Here is a 22,937-nt window from a genome sequence, read left to right on the forward strand (position 1 = left end):
TTACTAGATATGTCGCGTAGCTTGGCCCCTCGTCATCAACAATTTCCCAGAAATATAGTTTGAAAGAATCTTCTTTCATCCACATGAATCAAATCAGAAGATCATCAACCAAACTCATTAAACAAAAATCAGCAACCAAAAGCAAGCAAACAAACCAGCTTTAAGAAGTGTCTAAATAATTTTCTCCACAAAACACCTTTGGAGCAACCTCGTAATAGGATAAAGTCAAATTTTGTGATAATTGAGCCAATACCATGTGAAACTCTAAGAGAAATAAGTTAGGGGTTGCTGTAGAGAATAAAATACTAAAATTCTGAAACAAGTAGATCACATGACATGTATGCATCAACATGTACCTAGTGTTGTACTTAACAGTGAAGAGCGTGAGTGGTTGATGTTTGGGTGCTGGTCATCGTCCCGATGTGTAGGATCCTTACTGCTTATTGGTCGATGGTGTAGCACTATAGGCGCAAGGCTGCATTCATTGTCACAATGACTTTACAAGGCTACAAAAATCTTGAATTTCATTTTTTAGGGTGAAGTGTCGTATTTTCGATGCGATTTTGAGTTGAAACATGTGTGTAGGAGTTTTTTTCCCCTTATATCATAGGAAAAAAATGCTCAGTTGTTAGAAGAAGAAAAAAAACCTGCCCAGAGTTTTTTTTTTTTTAGGAAAACATGCCTAGAGTTTTTTTCTTTTAGGCTAAACATGCCTAGAGCTGTTTGTCTAGGAACGACAAGATCAGCCTGGCCCATGAACATGACAGGCCGGCCTTGGCCCGATCCGGCTAAGGCCGAAGAATCACGACTTGGAGGCGAAGAAAGAAGAAATCGGACGGCTGGGGCCAGGCGGTGGTCGAATCGCGGCCGCTCCAAAATCGAAGGGTTTTAACCAAGGGGGGCTTGTTTCCTGCGGCTGCGGCGACAGGTCAGACAGAGCTTCCCTTCCTCCCGCTAGCTCGGGACCGGGGCGGATCCATCCACCGGGCGGACCATCTCTGATCTCTCGCGGGCGCCATGGCGGAGCACGCCGCCCCGGAGCTACCCAAGAGGTGCCACCACTGCGCAGGGCCTCTCTCCAAGGACATGGTACGGTGACCGCCTTCTCCTCCCTCACATCCTCGGACGGGCCGCCTCTGCTGCAGCCGCTATTGTTTTCCACCCCTTTGTAGATTTTGCTAGTGTTGAATCTTCGTCTACGTCTGCACCTCTTTGTAGAATTTTCCTGAATTATAGTGTGACTATTGCTTGTATGCTGGTTCGTGTTCAGCTATGTCTGTGTTTGCTAATCAAACGCCCGTTGTTGTAAAAATAATTGGACTGATGTAACTGATGCAATTTTGAGCTGTTTTTTCATCTGCTTGTACTGATGCGAGCTTATACTGTTATAGCTTCCTTCTAAGACAACTTGTGTGGTCAATTGCGCTAATTAATGTTTTTGGGTTGATGAAGGAAACTAGCAGCTGGACCGTGACTCCATTGGTTCGAGATAGCTTCTCAATGGTTTGTTCCATCGCTTTTACTACTCACCAGTGCAAGAGTTTTTTTAAGTCCAAACTGGAAACTTTCCAAGCATTGCCTTTTGTTTTCTGCTTTCCACTCGTGTACTAATATATATATATGTCCATATTGAAACAGATTGGTTCCGCTGTTGGGGGTACTGCAGGCGCGTTTTATGCATTTAATCATGGTATATGCTGGCTACCCTTTTGATCAATGACTGATTGATACATCCAGCTCTTCTAAATTTTCAGTTACTTAGCACATGCTGGTGTATTTGTATGACAATTGATATCTTATGTTGTGACAAATAGTTTTGCTTTCTTCATCATGTGTTGGCTGAATTATATATAGTTTAGTTAGTTCGAGATTCTATAACTCCTTATGCAGCACATCACCTTGTTTGTTTAGTTGTGATGCTAGTTGGCATTGCAATATCTGTTATTTATGTTATAGCGATCCTCAATAGCATTTCAAATCCCGGGAAAATATCCAGATATGCATGTAGCTTGTTGCTGTATCAAAAATGATTATTTATTTTCTTGTAAAGCACCTCCCGGGACTTGCTGACATGCATGGAATTCTTTTCTCCATTTATTGCACATGATATTGGCTACTTTATTCACGTTAAGTGGATTTGCCTGCTTTTATTTTTGCAAATGGATCTAGAATGAAATCAGTTAGCTTTTTTTGCCAACTACTTAATTATGCTAGTATTATACAATTAATATAGATAATAATAGTATCTTCAGATTAGCATTAACTTTGGATTTTTTTTTTTATGTAGCTATGCCTGTTGTTCGGCGTTACATAAAAGGGCCAATGTGGATACATTTTCTTGTTGGTGTAAGTACAATGACCATTTTTCCTTTTTCATATATTGACATTATCATATCCATGATCTTTTTAGCATGACTTATTTTGAGTGATGCAGCTCTGAGATGTTCTTGTATCACTTGATGGTTACATTTGTATGCTCTAATGGTCATCCACTGCCCAAACCATTCATAGTGATAACAACAACAAGAAGAAAGCCTTTCAGTTCCAAACAAGTTGGGGTAGGCTAGAGTGGAAACCAATAAGATCTCGAAACCTAGTCATGGTTTTGGCACGAGGATAGCTAGTTCTTTGGTGATATTCCAGTCCTTCAGGCTCTGTTTTCGAGTCGATCGACTAGTCGACGAGTTGTTACATGAAGGTCGACTCAACCTGTCGACTCGAATCATTGGATGAGTCCAGCGATTCGATCGACTAGTCGCGACTAGCCTCGACTAGTCGCGGTTTTTGAGTCGAGCGACACGATCGATCTGTCATGGAATTATGGAAGACGATCCTGGCGGAGGAAACGGAGCAGGGAAGGAGGGGGGAGGCGGAGAGGGAGGGGTGGAGGCACCGAGGCAGAGAAGCCGTGGAACAGGAGCTGCAGCAAGGCCATTGCGTCTGTCGATGCATGCCTGGAGGCTGGAAGAGAGCAGGTGAGAGAAAGAGATAGAAGAGAGTAGATGGACGGTGAAGATTGAGCTAGGCAGGCTAGGGTTTCATTGGGCCTTACTGGGCCAATATTGCCTGCCCATCCCCCTCTGTAAACCTAGATCGAACAGTTCCCTCCCCCCGACCCAACCCTCTTCTGCAGCCGCTGCCACCACCGCCCCTGGCTTGCTGCTGCCTGCCGCTCATACTCTGGTTGCTGCTGCTTCTGTTTGCTCCTCCCATCCCCTGGTGGCCTGGTCTTGGCTGGTTGCCGCCGGCTGCTGCTGGTCTGCTCCCTACTGCTTAACTCGCGTCGACTAGTCTAGAGTCCCCCCCCCCCCCCCCCCCCCCCAGCCACTCATCAACTCAAAAACCTTCAGGTCTACGCCCCGATTTTCAATTGGGTTTCATCTTCACAAGAGTGGCTGAGTTTTGATGTTGTCTGGTCAAGCCTATCACAATCCTCCTCCTTTACTCGCGGTTGGAACCGGCTATGTTAAGACAAAATAGGCGGAGTTCTCTTTTTCTTTTCTTGACTTGTCATCAAGCTCTAGTTTTCTTGAAATTTCTTTAAGCACACATCAGTCCTGTAGTCTGGTCTGTAAACAAAGCACTGAATATTCACTGTGTCCATGTGCTGAGTTTCATACCATTCGTACGTAAGCAATTTTATTACTGGCAGGGCCATACCCGAGAAGGCGGTGGCCCGGAGCAAAATCCAAATATAGGCCCTTGACATTTTTTATTTTTCCTACATTTTCATATCCTGACATGACTCATACTTGCTAGTTCCAGAACACATTGTGGGAAGTAAAACTAAGAGACAAATATCAAGAACTAAAAACTGAACATGTGGAGATAAAAAGGAATGAAGCAGCCTTCAATTATATAGATAAAAAGGAATGAAGCAACCTTTTATGTATTTGGGAAGCAAGATTACGGGCCAGCAGCTTGTGTTGCTCTCGCTTTGGCTGCTCATGTCGATGAACCAGCATTAGGCGACCAAGAACTCGAAATCTCCAACTTCAGTCAAGGCTCCTACTGATGCTTATGGGTTGCACGGCCGACAACAGTCAGCAAAGGAGGTCGAGAGAAATACTGATATGCAGACTTGCAGATTTGGTATTTGGAAGAATAAAACCAAATAAATATACGAGTGATTGGGAGTAGAGCGTTACACATTTTGCTGTTATCACAATGGATTATTTTGAGAAAATCGCTTAGAGTTTAATTAGACGTGGATTGGAAAGATCATTAATGATTTAATATTTTAAGTAGGAAGGAAAAATATGCCTGGTGTTTGAGGAAGACGAAGAGGAAGAGAGTGTCGTGTGTGAGGAAAGGATGGATGATTAATTCGTTCAAATTCCCACGCATACTAGTTGGGTGAGTTAATTCATTGCTTGAAGAGTAGCATAGCACATTACCTTCTTTGATCATACCTAGTACTCCCTGCTAATATACTCCTAGTTAGCTACTACGCCGGCTGATTTGGAGCCCTGCTGGTTTGGGGCCCCTGTGCAGGCGCACACCCTGCACAGTTGCCCGGTACGGGCCTGATTACTGGGAGTGGTTCCCTCCCAGATTAGCATTGCTTGAGTGTACAGCCAGCTACAGTTGCATCCCAAGAGAATTTATCGCCTTTTATTCTTTTGTTTGAGAATTTTTAAAATGATGCAGGGCATTTGGTGCAAAGATTACATGGGGATGCTGTTTTTAGTTCAATCCGAGGTCCTTTGTTCTGACCCTTTTCCTCCTGCAGGCCCCTCCAGTTGTTGTATTCTCTTCTGCGTGTGCTGGATTAGCAGGTGAAGCAACACTCTTCTGTATTTTAATATATTTATATCTATTTTATGCTTATAATTTTGCTATCTAAAAATGTGTTCTATTATTATTTCCTTGATATCATGGCTGGTAGATTATTTCCTTGATATAATGGAGCTAGACTGTTATCTGATGAACAGTTATATGCATTTGATGAGCTAAAGTTTCAATTCTATTTGCAGCTGGTACAATACCAGCCGTTGCGCAACTGGTTTCGTCGTCCTGTCATGCTGCCATGTCATCGCCCTCCTTTGCCCGCCCTGCTTCTCACGACGATATGCACAAGAGCAGAGGCTCCTCGCCATTGTAATTTACTGGTGCAACAGACCAACCACAGAATTGTAGTGATCTAAGAAATCTGTGCCACCTTATAACAGGGGATGCTTTTGTAAATGTTAAGATGTTCATGCAGAATGATGATGACTGACATGCGCTCCTTTCACTTCTATTTTTTTGGTATGTATCTCTATGTATAGGTCATGCCCTCGGTCTTGTGTTATTTTTTTTTTTGTATTAAAATAAGTATTGCGGTGTTGTGAAGCAACTTAAACTAGCCTGAGGTTCAGTTACTTTCTATTGCAAAATGCAAGCATGCGTTGGTCTATGACTGTTCAACCTTGAATTACATTTGATAGGGCATGAGTTATGTAAATGCAGTTGTTTGTGATTTGTTAGCTTGTATCGTATTTACTATTGTTCTAGATGTGCTTGCCCTAAAGGTTGAAACACTGGGCCTTTGGTTTGTGAACTTTTTTGGGGATATATTTCCGTAGGAGTGGGGCATGGCATCCCAATCCTTTACTTGTTGCATTCCTTTGATTTGAAAACCGTGGCCTAGTTTGCCAATGATAGAATTACATAAGCGATTGCTAGTTGAGTGGATGGTATATTGTCTTTTTTTTTTGCGAGAAGAGTGGATGGTATATTGTCTTTTTTTTTTCTCGAGAACAGTGGATGGTATATTGTCACCGCTGATTCTGTCGCCGATTCGGTGGTAGTGGCTTGTTTGGACGCCACGTAGTAGATCCTGGCCGTTCCCCGGTTCGTACACTGCATGCAGCTACGTATCTGTATCTTGTAGGAGTGTCGTTCATTGGATCGTCGCGCTTGGTTTTGGATGCCATGGAACTCATCATTCGTGAGGAATCGGAAACGCACTCCGCCTGTCGATGATGATGCAGTGCACTTGCGACGTGCAATGCATCTGGCTACCCACCAATGCCTGCCATGAACTAACCGGAGCTCGATTGGAATCAGTTTCGGGGTCTGTTGGTGTTATTTCAACTTGGAAGCATGCGTGAAGAAGTGTCCTGCATGCTCCCGGAGAATTTGTAGGAGAACTGGGCGATGAGAGAGGCAGGATGACGAGAGGATGGCGCGAAAAAGAAAACACTGCTGTATGTACCGCTCGGCCCGGCACACTCTTGGTGCCCACCCCTTGTCCCCGAGCTGCGGTTGGCCGCTGGCGCACAGCAGCTCTCCTCCCGGCTCGTATGCCACGCACATTTTTAAACGTGACACGGACGCTTACACCTCCCCGCCCGTAGCGGATGCCGTCCCTGTCTAGCCCAGCCTGTCTCGCGCTTGGCTCTGCCCGCGCTCCCGCTCCTACAAATTCTTGCGCTCGACCATCCCCTCTCCGCCAACTCTCTCGCGCGCACTCAACGAGTGACCCAAGCGTGGCGTCTTATCTCTCCTCCCACATACATGGACCGCTACAGAGTGGCGCCGGCGCGCCCGGTCTTCCTCCCCGTCCCCGGCGCCACCCAGCACCACCCGCACCCCGCGGCTGTGGCCCGGCGCTCGGGCGGCGCCGAGCGGGAGCTCGACATCTTCACGGCCGAGCGCTACTTCAACGCCGCCGCGGTCCATGCGGACGAGGACGACCCTCCGCGCCAGCTGGCCGTGGATGCGGCGGCAAGCCAGAGCGGCCGCACCGCTGCCTCGTCGGAGGCCAGCTGGAACAGCCGCTCCGGGCTGCTAATCAGCAACCAGTCGTCCTTGGCGGCGGCCAGGCAGCGCGACAAGGGCCATGGCAGCGGCGCCAACGGCGTCGCCGCCCTGGATACGAGGGACGACCGGTACCACTACCACCGCGGCGGAAGGAAGCCTGGCACCGGCGGCTTTGGGCAGCGCTGGGGGATCTTCAGCCGGGACTGCCCCTGCGCCGGCAGGAAGGCCGTCACCGTCGACGTCGCCTCCGAGCCCACCACCCCGAGGGTCCACGCGAGGTTCGACCCCAGCCCCAGGGAGGAAACCGCCGTCTATAAGGCCAACGGGCTGCCTCCCAACGACGAGCCTGGCGTGATGAAGATTTTTACGACAGGGAGCTGCGCGTTCCCGCTTCGCGCCAACGGCATCCTCGCTCCGGCTCCAGATCATGGCACCAGCGCTTCATTCCCCGCTTTCCCTCCCGACGTTGACCGCCGCGTCGTGAGCTCCGGCGGTTTCACGTTCCCGGTGATCAGCCCGGCGACGGCGAGGGTCACCGTCGTTGACGAGCCGCCGCGCGAGTCGCTGGAGGTGTTCCGTCCCATCGACGAGGACTCGGTGGTGCTCGTGGACCCGCCGCCGCCCCTTGCCACGGCCGGCTTTCTGCGCGCGCCGGCGGTCGCATCGGCCATGGACGACGACGCGATGAGTGACGCGAGCTCGGACCTCTTCGACCTGGAGAGCTTCGCGGCGTCATCATCGTACCCGACCACGTACCGCGGGCGCAGCAGCCGGCGCAACTCGGGGGACGACGACCTGGCGTACGCCGCCGCCGCCAACGCCGAGCCGGCGCTGAGCGAGTGCATGTACGCGCCGAGCGAGGCGAGCGTGGTGTGGAGCGTGGCCACGGCCGAGGGCGTGGCCTACGACGCGGGCAGCGTGGCCAACTTCTCCAGCGCGGCGTCCGCTTGCGGCGTCGACGAGTTCCGCTTCGTCCCACCGGGGTCCGCCGCCGGCCACGATGGCTTCACCGCCGCCATGTCCCGAAGCGCCGGCCGCAAGAAAGGCGGCGGCGGGTTCTTGGACAGCTGCCGGTGCGAGAAGGCCGTGAGCGTCGGGCCGACCCCGGTCCGTGTGGCCCGCCCGCCGGCGGTCCCGGCCAACAAGACGGCGATGGGGCTGGAAAGCGGCGGCGTCGCGCGGTACCACAACCGCCGCGTCCACATGCCGGTGCGGACGTGATCGATGCCACTGCTACTACAGAATTCTCTTGTTTGTTCCATGACGCGTGCGTGCATGACTATGACGTCGTCAGCTACTGTAAATCTGTAATTAGTTAGAGTATATATGAGCAATGATATCATTATACACTATTGTGAAGTAAAACGTGCTGCCGCAAATCTGATGTATCGATCTTTAGTCGTATGTGCTATGTGAGCGATCACTTTCGGATTGTCGACAGATCGCACGATTGATTGATATGATAAGGTCCAACAACTACTACTATACTAGGAGCAGCTTAAAACGAACGAACCAGCTAGCGTGGTGCTCGGCTGAGTTGGTCGATCATGTTGAAATGTCGAGTGTGGAAGGCGAGTTTGCTTGATGTAGAGCCAGCCTGATGCTGCTGCTGCTAAAGTGATGCAACGAACATTCGGGCCTCCCATGCCCACGTCCAGTTACATCAGACACGCTAGGCATGCATTATGTCATGTGCGTGCATGACTGGAAATGATGCGCGCGGCGTTGTGCGAGTGCGACGGGACGACGGCGGATGAACCCCTTTTGGCCTGTATTGCGGCGCTAGCAGGTAGGAGATGGACCAACTAACCAACTTGCGCCTTGTGTCCTCGCAGAGATGGTTGATGAAACAGTGCGGAGTCACATTCTTTAACTGGCATGCGTGAGAGGCTATGACCCTGTTTGGTTCATAAGTCCTTTGTGCATTTGTCATATACGCTCCATTCAAAAAAAAACTTTTGCTTTCAAGGTACCACTAGTGGTAGGGACGCGCGCCTCATAAGCGGTCCTTTGCGCATTTGTCTTGTTGGGGTAGTGTGTACATGCATATGCATAACACAATACCTTAATTGTTAAACTATAGATAAAGTTAACACAAGCTTAGCAGAAGAATATTCAATTGTCAAATATAGCAAGGTAATAGATGTATATTACTTCGTTCATTTCATAATATAAAAACGTGTTTCAAACTAAAGCCCCTGTTTTAGCTTAAAAAACATTCTTCTATTACGAGACAGAGGGAGTACAAGATAGGTCACATGCTTACAAGATGGATAATAGAACACATCACATAATTGAATTCGAGGCCTAATATGCTCCAAAAGGCACGCGATCTCCAAACGAGAAGCAAAGTTCATCGAACCATCAGAACACATAATTATCAAGTCTTAGAGATTAGTTAAGGACAATAGATAAATCATATATATAGACAACAGGTGCTACTAACGACGTTGGCGGTGGATGGTAAGGGAGAGGTGACGCCGTTCCTTGCACTTGAAATGTAAGGCATAAATGTAGCCCTCCTTGATGTTGACGCGGTGACGAAACCATGACCCGTGCATCATGATGGTGCCCTCTTGTCAATTCGACGCATCAAGCGACTGTCACAACTCACAGTGTCGTTTTTGAGCTTGAGTGGAAGGGTGTCATCATCATCGTGAATGTATTTTTGTACCTTGTCTTCTATGTACTCCAGTTGAAGTATTGTCAAGAGAAGGAGAATCAGTTAGTTCATGGAAAGAGTGCTTCTCAAATAGTTTGCATGTGAGTATAAAAAAATATTGAAATGAGAAAGAATGTTAGCAAAAGAAGAGTTCAAAGTTCACAATCTACGTGCAAGTGTTCAAAAAGTTAGAATGTTCAGAACAGAGCAACCGAGCAAGCATAGCAAAGCACAGGAAGACTGAAAGTTTTCTATTGCAGTGCAATGTGATGGACTAAAATCTTGGGTTACCATACCACTCTGGAGCAATACGTGACCTTGTCGACCTACGAGGTTTGTAGTAACTTGATCCAAAGCTTCATGACCAGTATCATCAACTTCCACTTCAATTGGTTTAGGCACCACAGGAAGAACTTCCTGTGCCCTGCTACACACACTACTGGAATCCAGAAATTTGCCGTCAGCCAGTTCTTTACCGTCTGCTGGCTGACGGCAAAGAACCTCTTTGCCATCAGTTGACACAATACAGACGACAAAGAACTGACACATGGCAAAAATACTATTTGCCATGTGTGGGTCCTTTGCCGTCTGCCAGCAGACGGCAAAGAGCCCCAGGGCAGACGGCAAAGGGGACGCGTGGGCCCCATGCCTGCCGTGTCCGAAATCCGGGGCCTTTCCCGTCCGCGGGCCTTTGCCGTCAGCCGTACGGCCCTTTGCCGTCTGCCTTACGTCCCTTTGCCGTCGGGGGGCGGACGGCAAAGGGGCCTCCCTATAACGGCCGTTACCCCCCACCTCGCTCACTGTCTCTCTCTCTCTCTCTCACCCCGACCGCTCTCACCCCTGCCGGCGAGATCCCCTCCCCGCGGCGAGCCTACCCCCCCGGCGAGCCCACCCCCCCGGCGACCCCCTTCCCGCGGCGACCCACCCCCTGCCCCCTGCCGCCGCCGCCCCCTGCCGTGCGCCGCCCCCTGCCGCGCGCCGCCCCCTGCCGCGCGCCGCCCCCTGCCGCCGCCGCCCCCTGCCGCCGCCCCCTGCCGCGCGCCGCCCCCTGCCGCCGCCGCCCCCTGCCGCCGCCCCCGGCCGCCGACGCCCCCTGCGGCGAGCCCCCAGCCGCGCGCCCCCGTGCCGCCGGCGCCCCCTGCCGCCGCCCCCTGCCGGTGAGTTTTTTTTGTTTTTCTTTTTAAAAAAGTTAATTACTTTAGTTAGTTTATTAGGTTAGTTTTTTTATTATATATAGGGTAATTTAGTTAGTTTATTTGGTTAGATTATTAGGCTAATTAGGTTAGTTAGTTAGGTTAGAAGAAAAAAAGCAGAAGGAAAAAAAGCAGGAGAAGAAGAAGAAGAAGAAGAAGAAGAAGAGGAGGAGGAGGAGGAGGAGAAAAAAGAAGAAGAAGAAGAAGAAGAAGAAGAAGAAGAAGAAGAAGAAGAAGAAGAGGAGAGGAGGAGGAGGAGAAAGAGGAGGAGAAAGAAGAAGAAGAAGAAGAAGAAGAAGAAGAAGAAGAAGAAGAAGAAGAAGAAAAAGAATAGAAGGAGAAAAAGAGGAGGGGGAGTAGGAGGAGAAAAAAGAAGAAGAAGAAGAAGAAGAAGAAGAAGAAGAAGAAGAAGAAGAAGAAGAAGAAAAAGAGGAGAGAGGAGAAGAAGAAAGAAGAGGAAAAGGGAACCCCGGCACCCCGAAACTGACCCTCGACCCCCGACCCCTGACGCCCGACGCCACTGACCCCCGACCATCGACCTCCGACGCCACTGACCCCCGACCCCCGACCCCCGACGCCACTGACCCCCGACGCCACTAACCCTCGACCCCCGACGCCACTGCCCCGACCCAGCCCCTCGGCCCACGACTCCCGACCCCCGACGCTCGACGCCACCAACCCCCGACCCCCGACGCCACTGACACCCGACGTCACTGACCCTGGACCCCCGACGCCACTAACCCTGGACCCCCGACGCCACTGACCCCCCACAACCGACGCCACTAACCCCCCGACCACCGATGCCACCGACCCTCGACGGCACTGACTCCCGACGCCACTAAGCCCCGACCCCCGACACCTCTTCTGCCTTCTTTTGAACGAGAAGGTGCTTTTCGGCCTTCCAGAGGCCCACGGGGTCATAGTTTTGAAAATTATGAGTTAGGTCACATATTTTCCGATCATGTTAATTATAAAAACATCGTATTTGTGTTGATCGGGTGAATTTCAATGTGCAGTTGTTCGACGACCTCCACGTGCGTTGGACGTTTGTTGGTGAGCACAAATGACTTCTCCTCCTACCCCCTTAATTTGCTCTGTCCCGGTCTTCGTGCCGATGAAACTTGCTAGCTATAGGTTTCTTCAATCATGAGTATGCGTGACCAGTATGCGTCTCCCGTTCGAAAGGGCGACATCTATAAATATGCATTTCTTTGCATATTTATAACCGCCATCCTTTCGAATTGTCCAACATTATCCATGGACAGCCCGAGTATGTGTAGATTGGGTTTGTTTTCCCGTATGCTGTGCTCCGGATCCGATGCGGAATTTCGTCAGTGCCTCCCCTGTTGTTCTCCGGGTACACATCCTCTCTGCTTATTGCCGAGACGTGTATCAGGAGAACAACGGGGAGGTGCTGCCGAAATTGTGCGTCGCATCTGGAGCAGAGCATGGGAAAACGAACCCAGTCTACACATACTCGGGTGGGATTAGGACCTATCTTTACCTATTAGCGTGTAGGTTGCATGGACGTAATAAAACTGACAAACTTGATTAGCGTATGAATATAGATGATGAATTATGTATTTATTTCTTGTGCCCCCATAGGTAGCTAGGCAACATGAGTGATCGTGCTTGGATGTACACTGGTCACCCTAGTCAGAAAGACATGACCCATGAATGGTTAACAAAAACCAGGGGGTTTGTGAGAGCCGCATTTGCAAATGGCCAGCAAAAAACATGGTGCCCCTGTCCCAACTGCGACAACTGGAAAAAGCAGACAGAGTTTGAAATGGGTAAACACTTGCAGAAGTGGGGTTTTACGCCTAATTATACGGTGTGGACTTTTCATGGTGAGTCTGACCAACGTGCCAGAGCTGAGGTGATTCGTCGTCGCACCGACGAGCATGGTACCGGGATTGAAGACATGGTGCAAGACTTTGATGATGCTCGGGATTCGGACGATGAGATGGAGGAATCTGCAAAGGCCTTCTATGAAATGCTGGAGTCTTCAAAACGTCCTCTCCACGAGCAGACTGAGCTTTGTCAGCTGGATGCCATCGCGCAAGTAATGGCTCTGAAGGCTCAATTCAACCTAGGCAGAGAATGCTACGACTCGATGATGACGATATTTGGACGCTTTCTACCCAAAGGCCATGTACTGCCTGCAAACCTGTACCAGTCAGAGAAAATCCTCCGTGTACTAAAGATGCCCTATGAGAAGATACATGCCTGTGAGAATGGATGTGCCTTATTTAGGCTTGAGTATGCGGCCTTGAACTATTGCCCCATTTGCAATTCTTCCAGGTATATTGTGGTAGACAACGGCATGGGTGAGAAGAATCAGACCAAAATCCCCATTAGTGTTCTTCGATATCTGCCAATCGTACCAAGACTTCAACGTCTTTTCATGGTCGAAGAGACGGCCAGACAGATGACATGGCACAAATTGGGCAAAAGAACCGAACTAGATGCGGATGGGAACAAGATGCTGGTACACACTTCAGATGGTTTTGCGTGGAGGCACTTCGATGCATTACATAAGGATAAATCGGAAGATCCAAGGCAACCTAGAGTTGCCATCAGCACGGATGGGTTCAATGTGTATGGTATGACGGCAGCACAATACAGTTGTTGGCCTGTATTTGTCATTCCACTAAATTTGCCACCCGGAGAGATTATGAAAAGAAAGAACATTTTCCTGACGTTGATAATTCCAGGGCCCAACTATCCGGGGAAGAATATGAATGTGTACATGCAGCCGCTTAAGGATGAGTTGCAAGAAGCCTGGGATAATGGGATCAAGACCTACGACGCGGCTACCAAAACAAATTTCAAAATGCATGTGTGGTACATGTACTCGACGCATGATTATCCGGCGTTTGCGCTATTCGCTGGCTGGTGTGTGCATGGAAGGTTCCCGTGCACCACATGCAAGGCAGCTCTTCAGTTCCGTTGGCTGCAGGCTGGTCGCAAGTATTCTTGCTTCGACATGCATAGACAATTCCTGGATCCTGACCATAAGTTCAGAAAAGACAAGAAGAATTTCATCAAAGGTAGAGTTGTCAAAAACACTGCACCAGCTGCGTTGACAGGCCAACAGACCCTTGATCAGTTAAACGCTTTCGAGCCCGATCCTTTGCGTCCAGGATACTTCAAAGGGTATAATACGGAACACGCCTGGACTCACAAGTCATGCTTATGGGATCTCCCTTACTTCAAAGACCTCCTTTGCCCACACAACATTGACGTGATGCACACTGAAAAGAATATTGCGGAGGCCATTTTTGGTACATTGTTCGGCATAGAGGGGAAGTCAAAAGATAATCCTAAGGCTAGAATCGACCTGGAGGCTCTATGTGATAGACCGTTGCAAAACTTGCGACAACGGAAAGGAAAGGAAAGCATAGCGAAGCCAAAGGCATGGTTCAATCTTGAAAGGCCAGCTATGAGGGAAATGCTATTGTGGGTGAAAATGCGGTTGATGTTCCCCGATGGGTATGCTGCGAATCTAAAGAGGGGAGCGAGTCTTGAGAAATTGAAAATATTTGGGCTCAAGAGTCATGATTGGCACATATGGATTGAGCGGGTAATGCCGGTGATGTTGCGTGGCTTTATCCCTGAGGATGAATGGCTAGTACTGGCAGAGCTGAGCTATTTCTTCCGTTCTCTTTGTGCGAAAGAACTATCGCCTGGCGTGCTAGATGAAATGGAAGAGTTGGCGCCGGAGTTGGTCTGCAAATTAGAAAAGATCTTTCCACCGGGCTTCTTTAATCCAATGCAACATTTGATTTTGCATCTCCCGACCGAGGCAAGAATGGGGGGGCCCGTTCAAAATCGATGGTGCTACTCAACTGAGAGGATGCAGAAGACGCTTCGAGCTAAGTGTAAAAATAAACGTAGAATTGAAGCATCGATGGACGAGGCATTCATTACTGAGGAGGCGGCAAACTTCGTGACAGCACACTACGAAGCCAAAAATTATCATTTGCATAACCCGAAGCCTCGGTACAATGATGGCGATCGAGAAAAAGTTCGATCCAACCTCAGCCTATTCAAAGGTAAGCTCGCACCATCCGGTGCTTCGAAAGGGAAATCGTTGGATGTCGAAGAATGGCGGACCATTTCATTGTATATCTTCACCAACCTAACAGAAGTGCGGCCGTACATCGAGTAAGTTCTCGGTAATTTATTGTTCCGCAACTTCTAATTGCTTTGAACCACTCTTATTCCCGGATATTTGATATAGTCGATACGTCGCCGAATTCTCGGATGGAGCGGTCATCGAAAAGGATTCCGTCGAAGAGTATGAGCTTCTCGCAAAGCATGGAGGCGACTATCCTGGTTTCATCTCTTGGTTCAAACAAAGGGTAATTAATTACCATTAAGGGCCCATTTGACTTATTGGTCTAATTTGCGGCTAATGCATCCATTCTTTCGTATTAAACTTGTAGGCTGATGCAGAGTCTATGGACGCCGAGTTGAGACAAGTCGCTAATGGTTTTGACTATAAGGTCCGTTCATTTGACAAATACAACATCAACGGGTATCACTTTCGTACCTTTGGCAAAGAGCTATCTATGCCCGACCTAAAGACTACAAATTGTTCTGTCTCTGCTATCGGCGAAGGAGACATCGAGTATTATGGAAGGGTTGAAGCAATTTATGAACTTCTATTCTATTGTGAAAACCCACCGACCGTCGTAGTATTCAAATGTTATTGGTTTGAGCCGAGGGAGACTAGAAGGACTCATGAACATATAGGACTAGTCGAAATCAACCAAAACACCCACTTAGATGTTCCCGATGTCTATATTACGGCTCAACAGGCGACACAAGTTTTCTATCTACCGTGGGCCTGCCAAACTGATCCAAATCTCAAAGGTTGGGATGTCGTTTATGAAGTGCCACCACATTTTAGACCACCTACCCTCAATGAAGAGGATTACAAACCTCACATTAACCCAGACACATATGAAGGAGAATTCTTCCAAGAAACACGTATGTCCAAGAAACGTTTCAAGAACCGCTCTACTTCACCCCAGAACATTGAAGTAGACAGCGACAGTGAATCCGTCTTAACCCCTGAGCCCGAACAGGAAGAGCTGGAAGAAGAAGAGGTTACTGTTGCGGATGACCTGTCACTTATTGACCGATTACATAATGGTGGCCTTCCACATGTTCTTCTAGATAGTGATGATGATGATGCATTTATTGATGATAGTGATGATCATGATGCATTTATTGACCCCGAAGCATATATAGACGAGGACGATTGTTATTAGTTCATGTCAGGTATTCAACTATTATACTATATATAAATTTTGAGTTCATGTTAGGTATTCAATTTTTATTAGTCATGTTGGTATTTATGTTGTACTAATTTCATTTACTCTTTGTCATGACAGGTGTTGAAAGATGGTGGGAAAGGGTCGAAAGCATGCCGCGACTGCTTTTTCGTCGGCGGGTGATGGGATGGGTACTTCCATTCCTGCCTCACCTCTTCGGAGAGTGTTGCTCTCTACTATGCAAGGAGCGGCCCCCGTGAGAGGAGGTCGACCACCCGCGAAGCCGAGAGGCACTAAAGGTACACGTTGTATTCATGTTGGTATTTATGTTGTACTCATGTTGTATGCATATTGGTATTTTATTACTCATGTTGGTATTTATGTTGTACTAAAGGTACACGTGGCCGCGGGAGAGGTAGGGCTACACGGTCTCCGCCACCACCCCAAGCTGATTCACCTGAGCACAGGAGGACTTCTAGGGTGGATTCGTCTGAGGTGGAGGCTACACGGTCTCCGGTTCACGAGCCTCGGGTCGACGAGCCTCAGGTCGACGAGCCTTTGACCCACGAGACTCGTGTCCCAGAGGCTTCCTTCCACACGACTGCGGAGCACAGCAGGGATGAGGGTACGTCCCAAGAGACCCAGTGGGATACCTGGCCTGAGCCAACTGGCCATGCTGGTAGCAACGAGGAGCTGGGTGAGGGGGATACCCAGTGGGATACCGTCTACCAGCGTGGTAGTTCGGGGCTCCCGCTCGTGCCAGCGACCCCCGACCAGAGGTGGTCGATTAGGCCAAATGGGGACAAGTAAGTTAATTTACTCTTATTTAACCTTTTGCCTTCGCGTTTTCTCAAATATCTAATGTTTTGGCTTCAATTTGTCATACTGTAGGGGTTGGATTGTTGCCAAGGGTGTCCGCAAGCCCAACAGTGTCCTCGGTGTTCTTTGCCGTCAAAACTTCCCAGGGTTTGTTACGTTGCCCGGTCGGGAGCGAGAGGTAGGGATGACCTGGGAGCACTACTTGGGTGCCCCGGCCCCGCCGGAGGTGGAGATCGACGGTGTTTTGTGTGACACGAGGGCGGACATGGTGATCCGAAAGTTTTGGGTAATTTCTCTTTCACACAATTATAAATTAACCATAGCTATTTATTGTACTAATCGGTGTTGTCTCGTTTGCAGACCTTCTACAGGTGTGAGGAGGGATACGAGGACGACGCGGCAAAGGTTATCGAAACCGAATGTCGCCGCCTACTTCAAAACTTTTGGCACGAGGCTCGGGTGCAGGCTGTTCGAGACTACTATGCCACGCGGCGTATTAGGATTGATAAGGCGAAGTGCCGTGATGCTAAGATGGAGAAGGAGCATTACATGAAGGTAATTACATATTATTAAGGCTTTGTAGTTAGTTTCCTTGATTTGGTTCTTACGCACTCAATTTTCTCTTTATTAACTTAGGTGCCCCCGAGATGGTGTGTGGATAAGATGGATTGTTGGGAGGCCTTGGTGGACCAGTGGTGCTCCGAAACGTGGGAGACCAGCCACAACAACGCCAAGGAGAGGCGTGGCAAAATGGTTGGCGTGCCACACCATCAAGGGAGCGTCAACTTAATCCAATTTGGCGAGAACTGGGTATGTGGTTTGCTTCATGCCTCATGCAATTCATTCTTAATGCTATCTTGAGCCCTTTACCAATACAATTTTCTGCTCTCTCTCTTTTAGGCGCGTCACAATAAGACGGAGGCGCCACAGATGTACGACCTGTATGCGATGGCCCATACTGCCTCGTACAAGAAGGTCAAGGCATTCTCTCAGTCTGACCTCGAGCATCCAGAAAACTTCACCAACATCTCCTCCCACGACAAGCTCGTGAAGTACAGAGATCACGGGAAGGCGAGGAAAGGGGAGGACTTTAACCCGAGCGAGGGGCCTATTGATCCAGAGCTGGTGATGATAGCTGGCAACGGGAGGCCCCATGGCTCGCTCGCCATTGGAGACGGCCTTATACGTTGTCCTAGCACTCTCCGGCAGATAAAGGCACGCCAAACGAGCTCTTGTCCGGAGATAACACGTCGTCCACGGCCAGTCGAGCTCGCCATCGAGGTTAGTTTAATGGACTCAACTATCTTTCCGCATTATGTTGTACGTTGGAACCAATATGATTACATTGCTAACAATGAGTTGTGTTGCAGGCTGCTATTCAGAAAGAGAGAGCGGCAATGCAGGCGGCTATGGCGGAGAAGGATAAGGAAATTAGGGAGCTGGAGGAGAGGACGACTGCATTGGTGGAGGCGGAGAGGGCACGGAATGAAGCGTCTACCAGGGCCATATACGAGCTCTTCGTGGTAAGTTTCTTCTTCATGTTATTTCAAATCTTGCATTTGAATGTCCGTTTCATTAATAAATAAAAAGTTTGACTTGTCGAAACCAAATGTACAGTCTATGTGCGAGAAGAACGGCCAAGTCCCTCCGCCGATGCCAGTCATTAACGTGGCGGGGACGGTGAGTTTCATTTTAGTGGAGTGATCTTAAGAGTGTCCTCATGCTAACTACACATTGCAAACGATGTTTGGTGCAGAATATGTCCCGAAACGCATCGCACGACCCTTCTACAGTCGAGCCTTCTCCAGGGCGGCCTTCTCCAGGTGAAACAAGCCAGAGCCACCGTGCTTCACCCTAACTTAGGTATGTTATTTCTAGTGTTTTAATAAAAAATAGCTAGACTTCCATCTAATGACATAATTAGCTTAGTTAGCTGCAAAATAGCTAGACTTCCATCTAATGACATAATTAGCTTAGTTAGCTCCAAGAAGAAGGAGGAGAGGGAGGAGGAGAAGAAGAAGGGGACAAAAGGATAAGAAGAAGAAGGAGAAGAAGGGGACTTCCTCTTTTTCTCCTCTTCCTTCTCCTTCTCCTCCTCCTCCTTTTTCTTCTTCTTCTCCTCTTCCTTCTCCTCCTCCTTCTTTTACTTCTTCTTCTCTTTCTCTTATCCTATAGTTAGCTAGGGTTCCACCTAAATGACATAATTAGCTTAGTTAGCTCCTAAATGGCCTATTTAATAAAAAATGACCTATACTTAGCTAATTATCCTCGAAATGACATAATTAGCTCCAAAAAGGCATTCTTAGCCAATTTAGCCCGAAGAAGGGGACAAGAATAGAAAAAGAGGAAAATGAAAGCAAGGAAGAGGAAAAAGGAGAAGAAGAAGGAGGAGAGGGAGGAGGAGAAGAAGAAGGGGACAAAAGGATAAGAAGAAGAAGGAGAAGAAGGAGAAGGAGAAGGACAAGGAGCTCCCGCTCCTTCTCCTTCTTCTTCTCCTTCTTCTTCTCCTTCTTCTCCTTCTTATCCTTCTCCTCTTCCTTCTCCTTCTCCTCCTCCTCCTCCTCCTCCTTTTTCTTCTTCTTCTCCTCTTCCTCCTCCTCCTCCTTCTTTTACTTCTTCTTCTCTTTCTCTTCTCCTATAGTTAGCTAGGGTTCCACCTAAATGACATAATTAGCTTAGTTAGCTCCTAAATGGCCTATTTAATAAAAAATGACCTATACTTAGCTAATTATCCTCGAAATGACATAATTAATTAGCTCCAAAAAGGCATTCTTAGCCAATTTAGCCCGAAGAAGGGGACAAGAATAGAAAAAGAGGAAAATGAAAGCAAGGAAGAGGAAAAAGGAGAAGAAGAAGGAGGAGAGGGAGGAGGAGAAGAAGAAGGGGACAAAAGGATAAGAAGAAGGAGAAGAAGGAGAAGAAGAAGGAGAAGAAGAAGGAGAAGGAGAGCTCCTTCTCCTTCTTCTTCTTCTTCTTCTTCTGCTTCTTCTCTTTCTTCTCCTTCTCCTCTTCCTTCTCCTTCTCCTCCTCCTCCTTCTCCTCCTTTTTCTTCTTCTTCTCCTCTTCCTCCTCCTCCTCCTTATTTTACTTCTTCTTCTCTTTCTCTTCTCCTATAGTTAGCTAGGGTTCCACCTAAATGACATAATTAGCTTAGTTAGCTCCAAAATGGCCTATTTAATAAAAAATGACCTATACTTAGCTAATTATCCTCGAAATGACATAATTAGCTCCAAAAAGGCATTCTTAGCCAATTTAGCCCGAAGAAGGGGACAAGAATAGAAAAAGAGGAAAATGAAAGCAAGGAAGAGGAAAAAGGAGAAGAAGAAGGAGGAGAGGGAGGAGGAGAAGAAGAAGGGGACAAAAGGATAAGAAGAAGAAGGAGAAGAAGGAGAAGGAGAAGGAGAAGGAGCTCCCGCTCCTTCTCCTTCTTCTTCTCCTTCTTCTCCTTCTTCTCCTTCTCCTCTTCCTTCTCCTTCTCCTCCTCCTCCTCCTCCTCCTTTTTCTTATTCTTCTCCTCTTCCTCCTCCTCCTCCTTTTACTTCTTCTTCTCTTTCTCTTCTCCTATAGTTAGCTAGGGTTCCACCTAAATGACATAATTAGCTTAGTTAGCTCCTAAATGACCTATTTAATAAAAAATGACCTATACTTAGCTAATTATCCTCGAAATGACATAATTAGCTCCAAAAAGGCATTCTTAGCCAATTTAGCCCGAAGAAGGGGACAAGAATAGAAAAAGAGGAAAATGAAAGCAAGGAAGAGGAAAAAGGAGGAGAGGGAGGAGGAGAAGAAGAAGGGGACAAAAGGATAAGAAGAAGGAGAAGAAGGAGAAGAAGAAGGAGAAGAAGAAGGAGAAGGAGCTCCCGCTCCTTCTCCTTCTTCTTCTCCTTCTTCTTCTCCTTCTTCTCCTTCTTCTCCTTCTCCTCTTCCTTCTCCTTCTCCTCCTCCTCCTTCTCCTCCTTTTTCTTCTTCTTCTCCTCTTCCTCCTCCTCCTCCTTATTTTACTTCTTCTTCTCTTTCTCTTCTCCTATAGTTAGCTAGGGTTCCACCTAAATGACATAATTAGCTTAGTTAGCTCCAAAATGGCCTATTTAATAAAAAATGACCTATACTTAGCTAATTATCCTCGAAATGACATAATTAGCTCCAAAAAGGCATTCTTAGCCAATTTAGCCCGAAGAAGGGGACAAGAATAGAAAAACAGGAAAATGAAAGCAAGGAAGAGGAAAAAGGAAAAGAAGAAGGAGGAGAGGGAGGAGGAGAAGAAGAAGGGGACAAAAGGATAAGAAGAAGAAGGAGAAGAAGGAGAAGGAGAAGGAGAAGGAGCTCCCGCTCCTTCTCCTTCTTCTTCTCCTTCTTCTTCTCCTTCTTCTCCTTCTTCTCCTTCTCCTCTTCCTTCTCCTTCTCCTCCTCCTCCTTCTCCTCCTTTTTCTTCTTCTTCTCCTCTTCCTCCTCCTCCTCCTTATTTTACTTCTTCTTCTCTTTCTCTTCACCTATAGTTAGCTAGGGTTCCACCTAAATGACATAATTAGCTTAGTTAGCTCCAAAATGGCCTATTTAATAAAAAATGACCTATACTTAGCTAATTATCCTCGAAATGACATAATTAGCTCCAAAAAGGCATTCTTAGCCAATTTAGCCCGAAGAAGGGGACAAGAATAGAAAAAGAGGAAAATGAAAGCAAGGAAGAGGAAAAAGGAAAAGAAGAAGGAGGAGAGGGAGGAGGAGAAGAAGAAGGGGACAAAAGGATAAGAAGAAGAAGGAGAAGAAGGAGAAGGAGAAGGAGAAGGAGCTCCCGCTCCTTCTCCTTCTCCTTCTCCTTCTTCTTCTCCTTCTTCTCCTTCTTCTCCTTCTCCTCTTCCTTCTCCTTCTCCTCCTCCTCCTCCTCCTTTTTCTTCTTCTTCTCCTCTTCCTCCTCCTCCTCCTTCTTTTACTTCTTCTTCTCTTTCTCTTCTCCTATAGTTAGCTAGGGTTCCACCTAAATGACATAATTAGCTTAGTTAGCTCCTAAATGGCCTATTTAATAAAAAATGACCTATACTTAGCTAATTATCCTCGAAATGACATAATTAGCTCCAAAAAGGCATTCTTAGCCAATTTAGCCCGAAGAAGGGGACAAGAATAGAAAAAGAGGAAAATGAAAGCAAGGAAGAGGAAAAAGGAGAAGAAGAAGGAGGAGAGGGAGGAGGAGAAGAAGAAGGGGACAAAAGGATAAGAAGAAGGAGAAGAAGGAGAAGAAGAAGGAGAAGAAGAAGGAGAAGGAGCTCCCGCTCCTTCTCCTTCTTCTTCTCCTTCTTCTTCTCCTTCTTCTCCTTCTTCTCCTTCTCCTCTTCCTTCTCCTTCTCCTCCTCCTCCTTCTCCTCCTTTTTCTTCTTCTTCTCCTCTTCCTCCTCCTCCTCCTTATTTTACTTCTTCTTCTCTTTCTCTTCTCCTATAGTTAGCTAGGGTTCCACCTAAATGACATAATTAGCTTAGTTAGCTCCAAAATGGCCTATTTAATAAAAAATGACCTATACTTAGCTAATTATCCTCGAAATGACATAATTAGCTCCAAAAAGGCATTCTTAGCCAATTTAGCCCGAAGAAGGGGACAAGAATAGAAAAAGAGGAAAATGAAAGCAAGGAAGAGGAAAAAGGAAAAGAAGAAGGAGGAGAGGGAGGAGGAGAAGAAGAAGGGGACAAAAGGATAAGAAGAAGAAGGAGAAGAAGGAGAAGGAGAAGGAGAAGGAGCTCCCGCTCCTTCTCCTTCTCCTTCTTCTTCTCCTTCTTCTTCTCCTTCTTCTCCTTCTTCTCCTTCTCCTCTTCCTTCTCCTTCTCCTCCTCCTCCTCCTCCTCCTTTTTCTTCTTCTTCTCCTCTTCCTCCTCCTCCTCCTTCTTTTACTTCTTCTTCTCTTTCTCTTCTCCTATAGTTAGCTAGGGTTCCACCTAAATGACATAATTAGCTTAGTTAGCTCCTAAATGGTCTATACTTAGCTAATTTCTCTCCGAAATAACCTATATATACACTACTTCATCTAGTATTATTTTTCTAACTTTCTTATTTGTCATTTTGTAGATTACCTTCACTTCACGGGAAGCTTGGTTGATGGAATGCTTGAAGATGATTTCTTGTACCATGTGTTGTATTGAAACTATTGTAGTATATGAATATATGAAACTTTGTATGCACGTGGATGAAACTAGTGTAATATATGGTTTGGTACGGATGTAACTTCCATAATATGTATGCACTAT

At 47.4% G+C, this 22,937-nt stretch overlaps 2 protein-coding genes across 2 annotated transcripts; both read left to right on the forward strand.

Moving 5' to 3' along the window:
• Positions 1–892: 892 nt before the first annotated feature.
• On the forward strand, positions 893–5,398 carry LOC123443457. Its single transcript, XM_045119831.1, has 6 exons — positions 893–1,089; positions 1,453–1,503; positions 1,639–1,690; positions 2,288–2,346; positions 4,733–4,778; positions 4,977–5,398. The coding sequence occupies exons 1-6, from the start codon at positions 1,018–1,020 to the stop codon at positions 5,102–5,104; spliced, it is 408 nt and encodes a 135-aa protein (XP_044975766.1). The 5' UTR covers positions 893–1,017; the 3' UTR covers positions 5,105–5,398.
• A 941-nt stretch (positions 5,399–6,339) lies between these two features.
• LOC123439775 (protein PHYTOCHROME KINASE SUBSTRATE 4) lies at positions 6,340–8,232 on the forward strand. Its single transcript, XM_045116453.1, has one exon. The coding sequence runs from the start codon at positions 6,502–6,504 to the stop codon at positions 7,966–7,968; it is 1,467 nt and encodes a 488-aa protein (XP_044972388.1). The 5' UTR covers positions 6,340–6,501; the 3' UTR covers positions 7,969–8,232.
• Positions 8,233–22,937: the final 14,705 nt, after the last annotated feature.

This window comes from Hordeum vulgare, chromosome 3H (assembly GCF_904849725.1).
Source record: "Hordeum vulgare subsp. vulgare chromosome 3H, MorexV3_pseudomolecules_assembly, whole genome shotgun sequence".
In the NCBI taxonomy this organism is placed as follows: domain Eukaryota; kingdom Viridiplantae; phylum Streptophyta; class Magnoliopsida; order Poales; family Poaceae; genus Hordeum; species Hordeum vulgare.

Excerpts from the sequence above, each read along its gene's own strand:
- LOC123443457 (XM_045119831.1), top strand. The coding sequence starts at position 1,018 with ATGGCGGAGCACGCCGCCCCGGAGCTACCCAAGAGGTGCCACCACTGC. Across the intron at positions 1,090-1,452 it reads GGCCTCTCTCCAAGGACATG|GAAACTAGCAGCTGGACCGT; the intron begins GTACGGTGACCG and ends GGGTTGATGAAG. Across the intron at positions 1,691-2,287 it reads GTTTTATGCATTTAATCATG|CTATGCCTGTTGTTCGGCGT; the intron begins GTATATGCTGGC and ends TTTTTTATGTAG.
- LOC123439775 (XM_045116453.1), top strand. The coding sequence starts at position 6,502 with ATGGACCGCTACAGAGTGGCGCCGGCGCGCCCGGTCTTCCTCCCCGTC.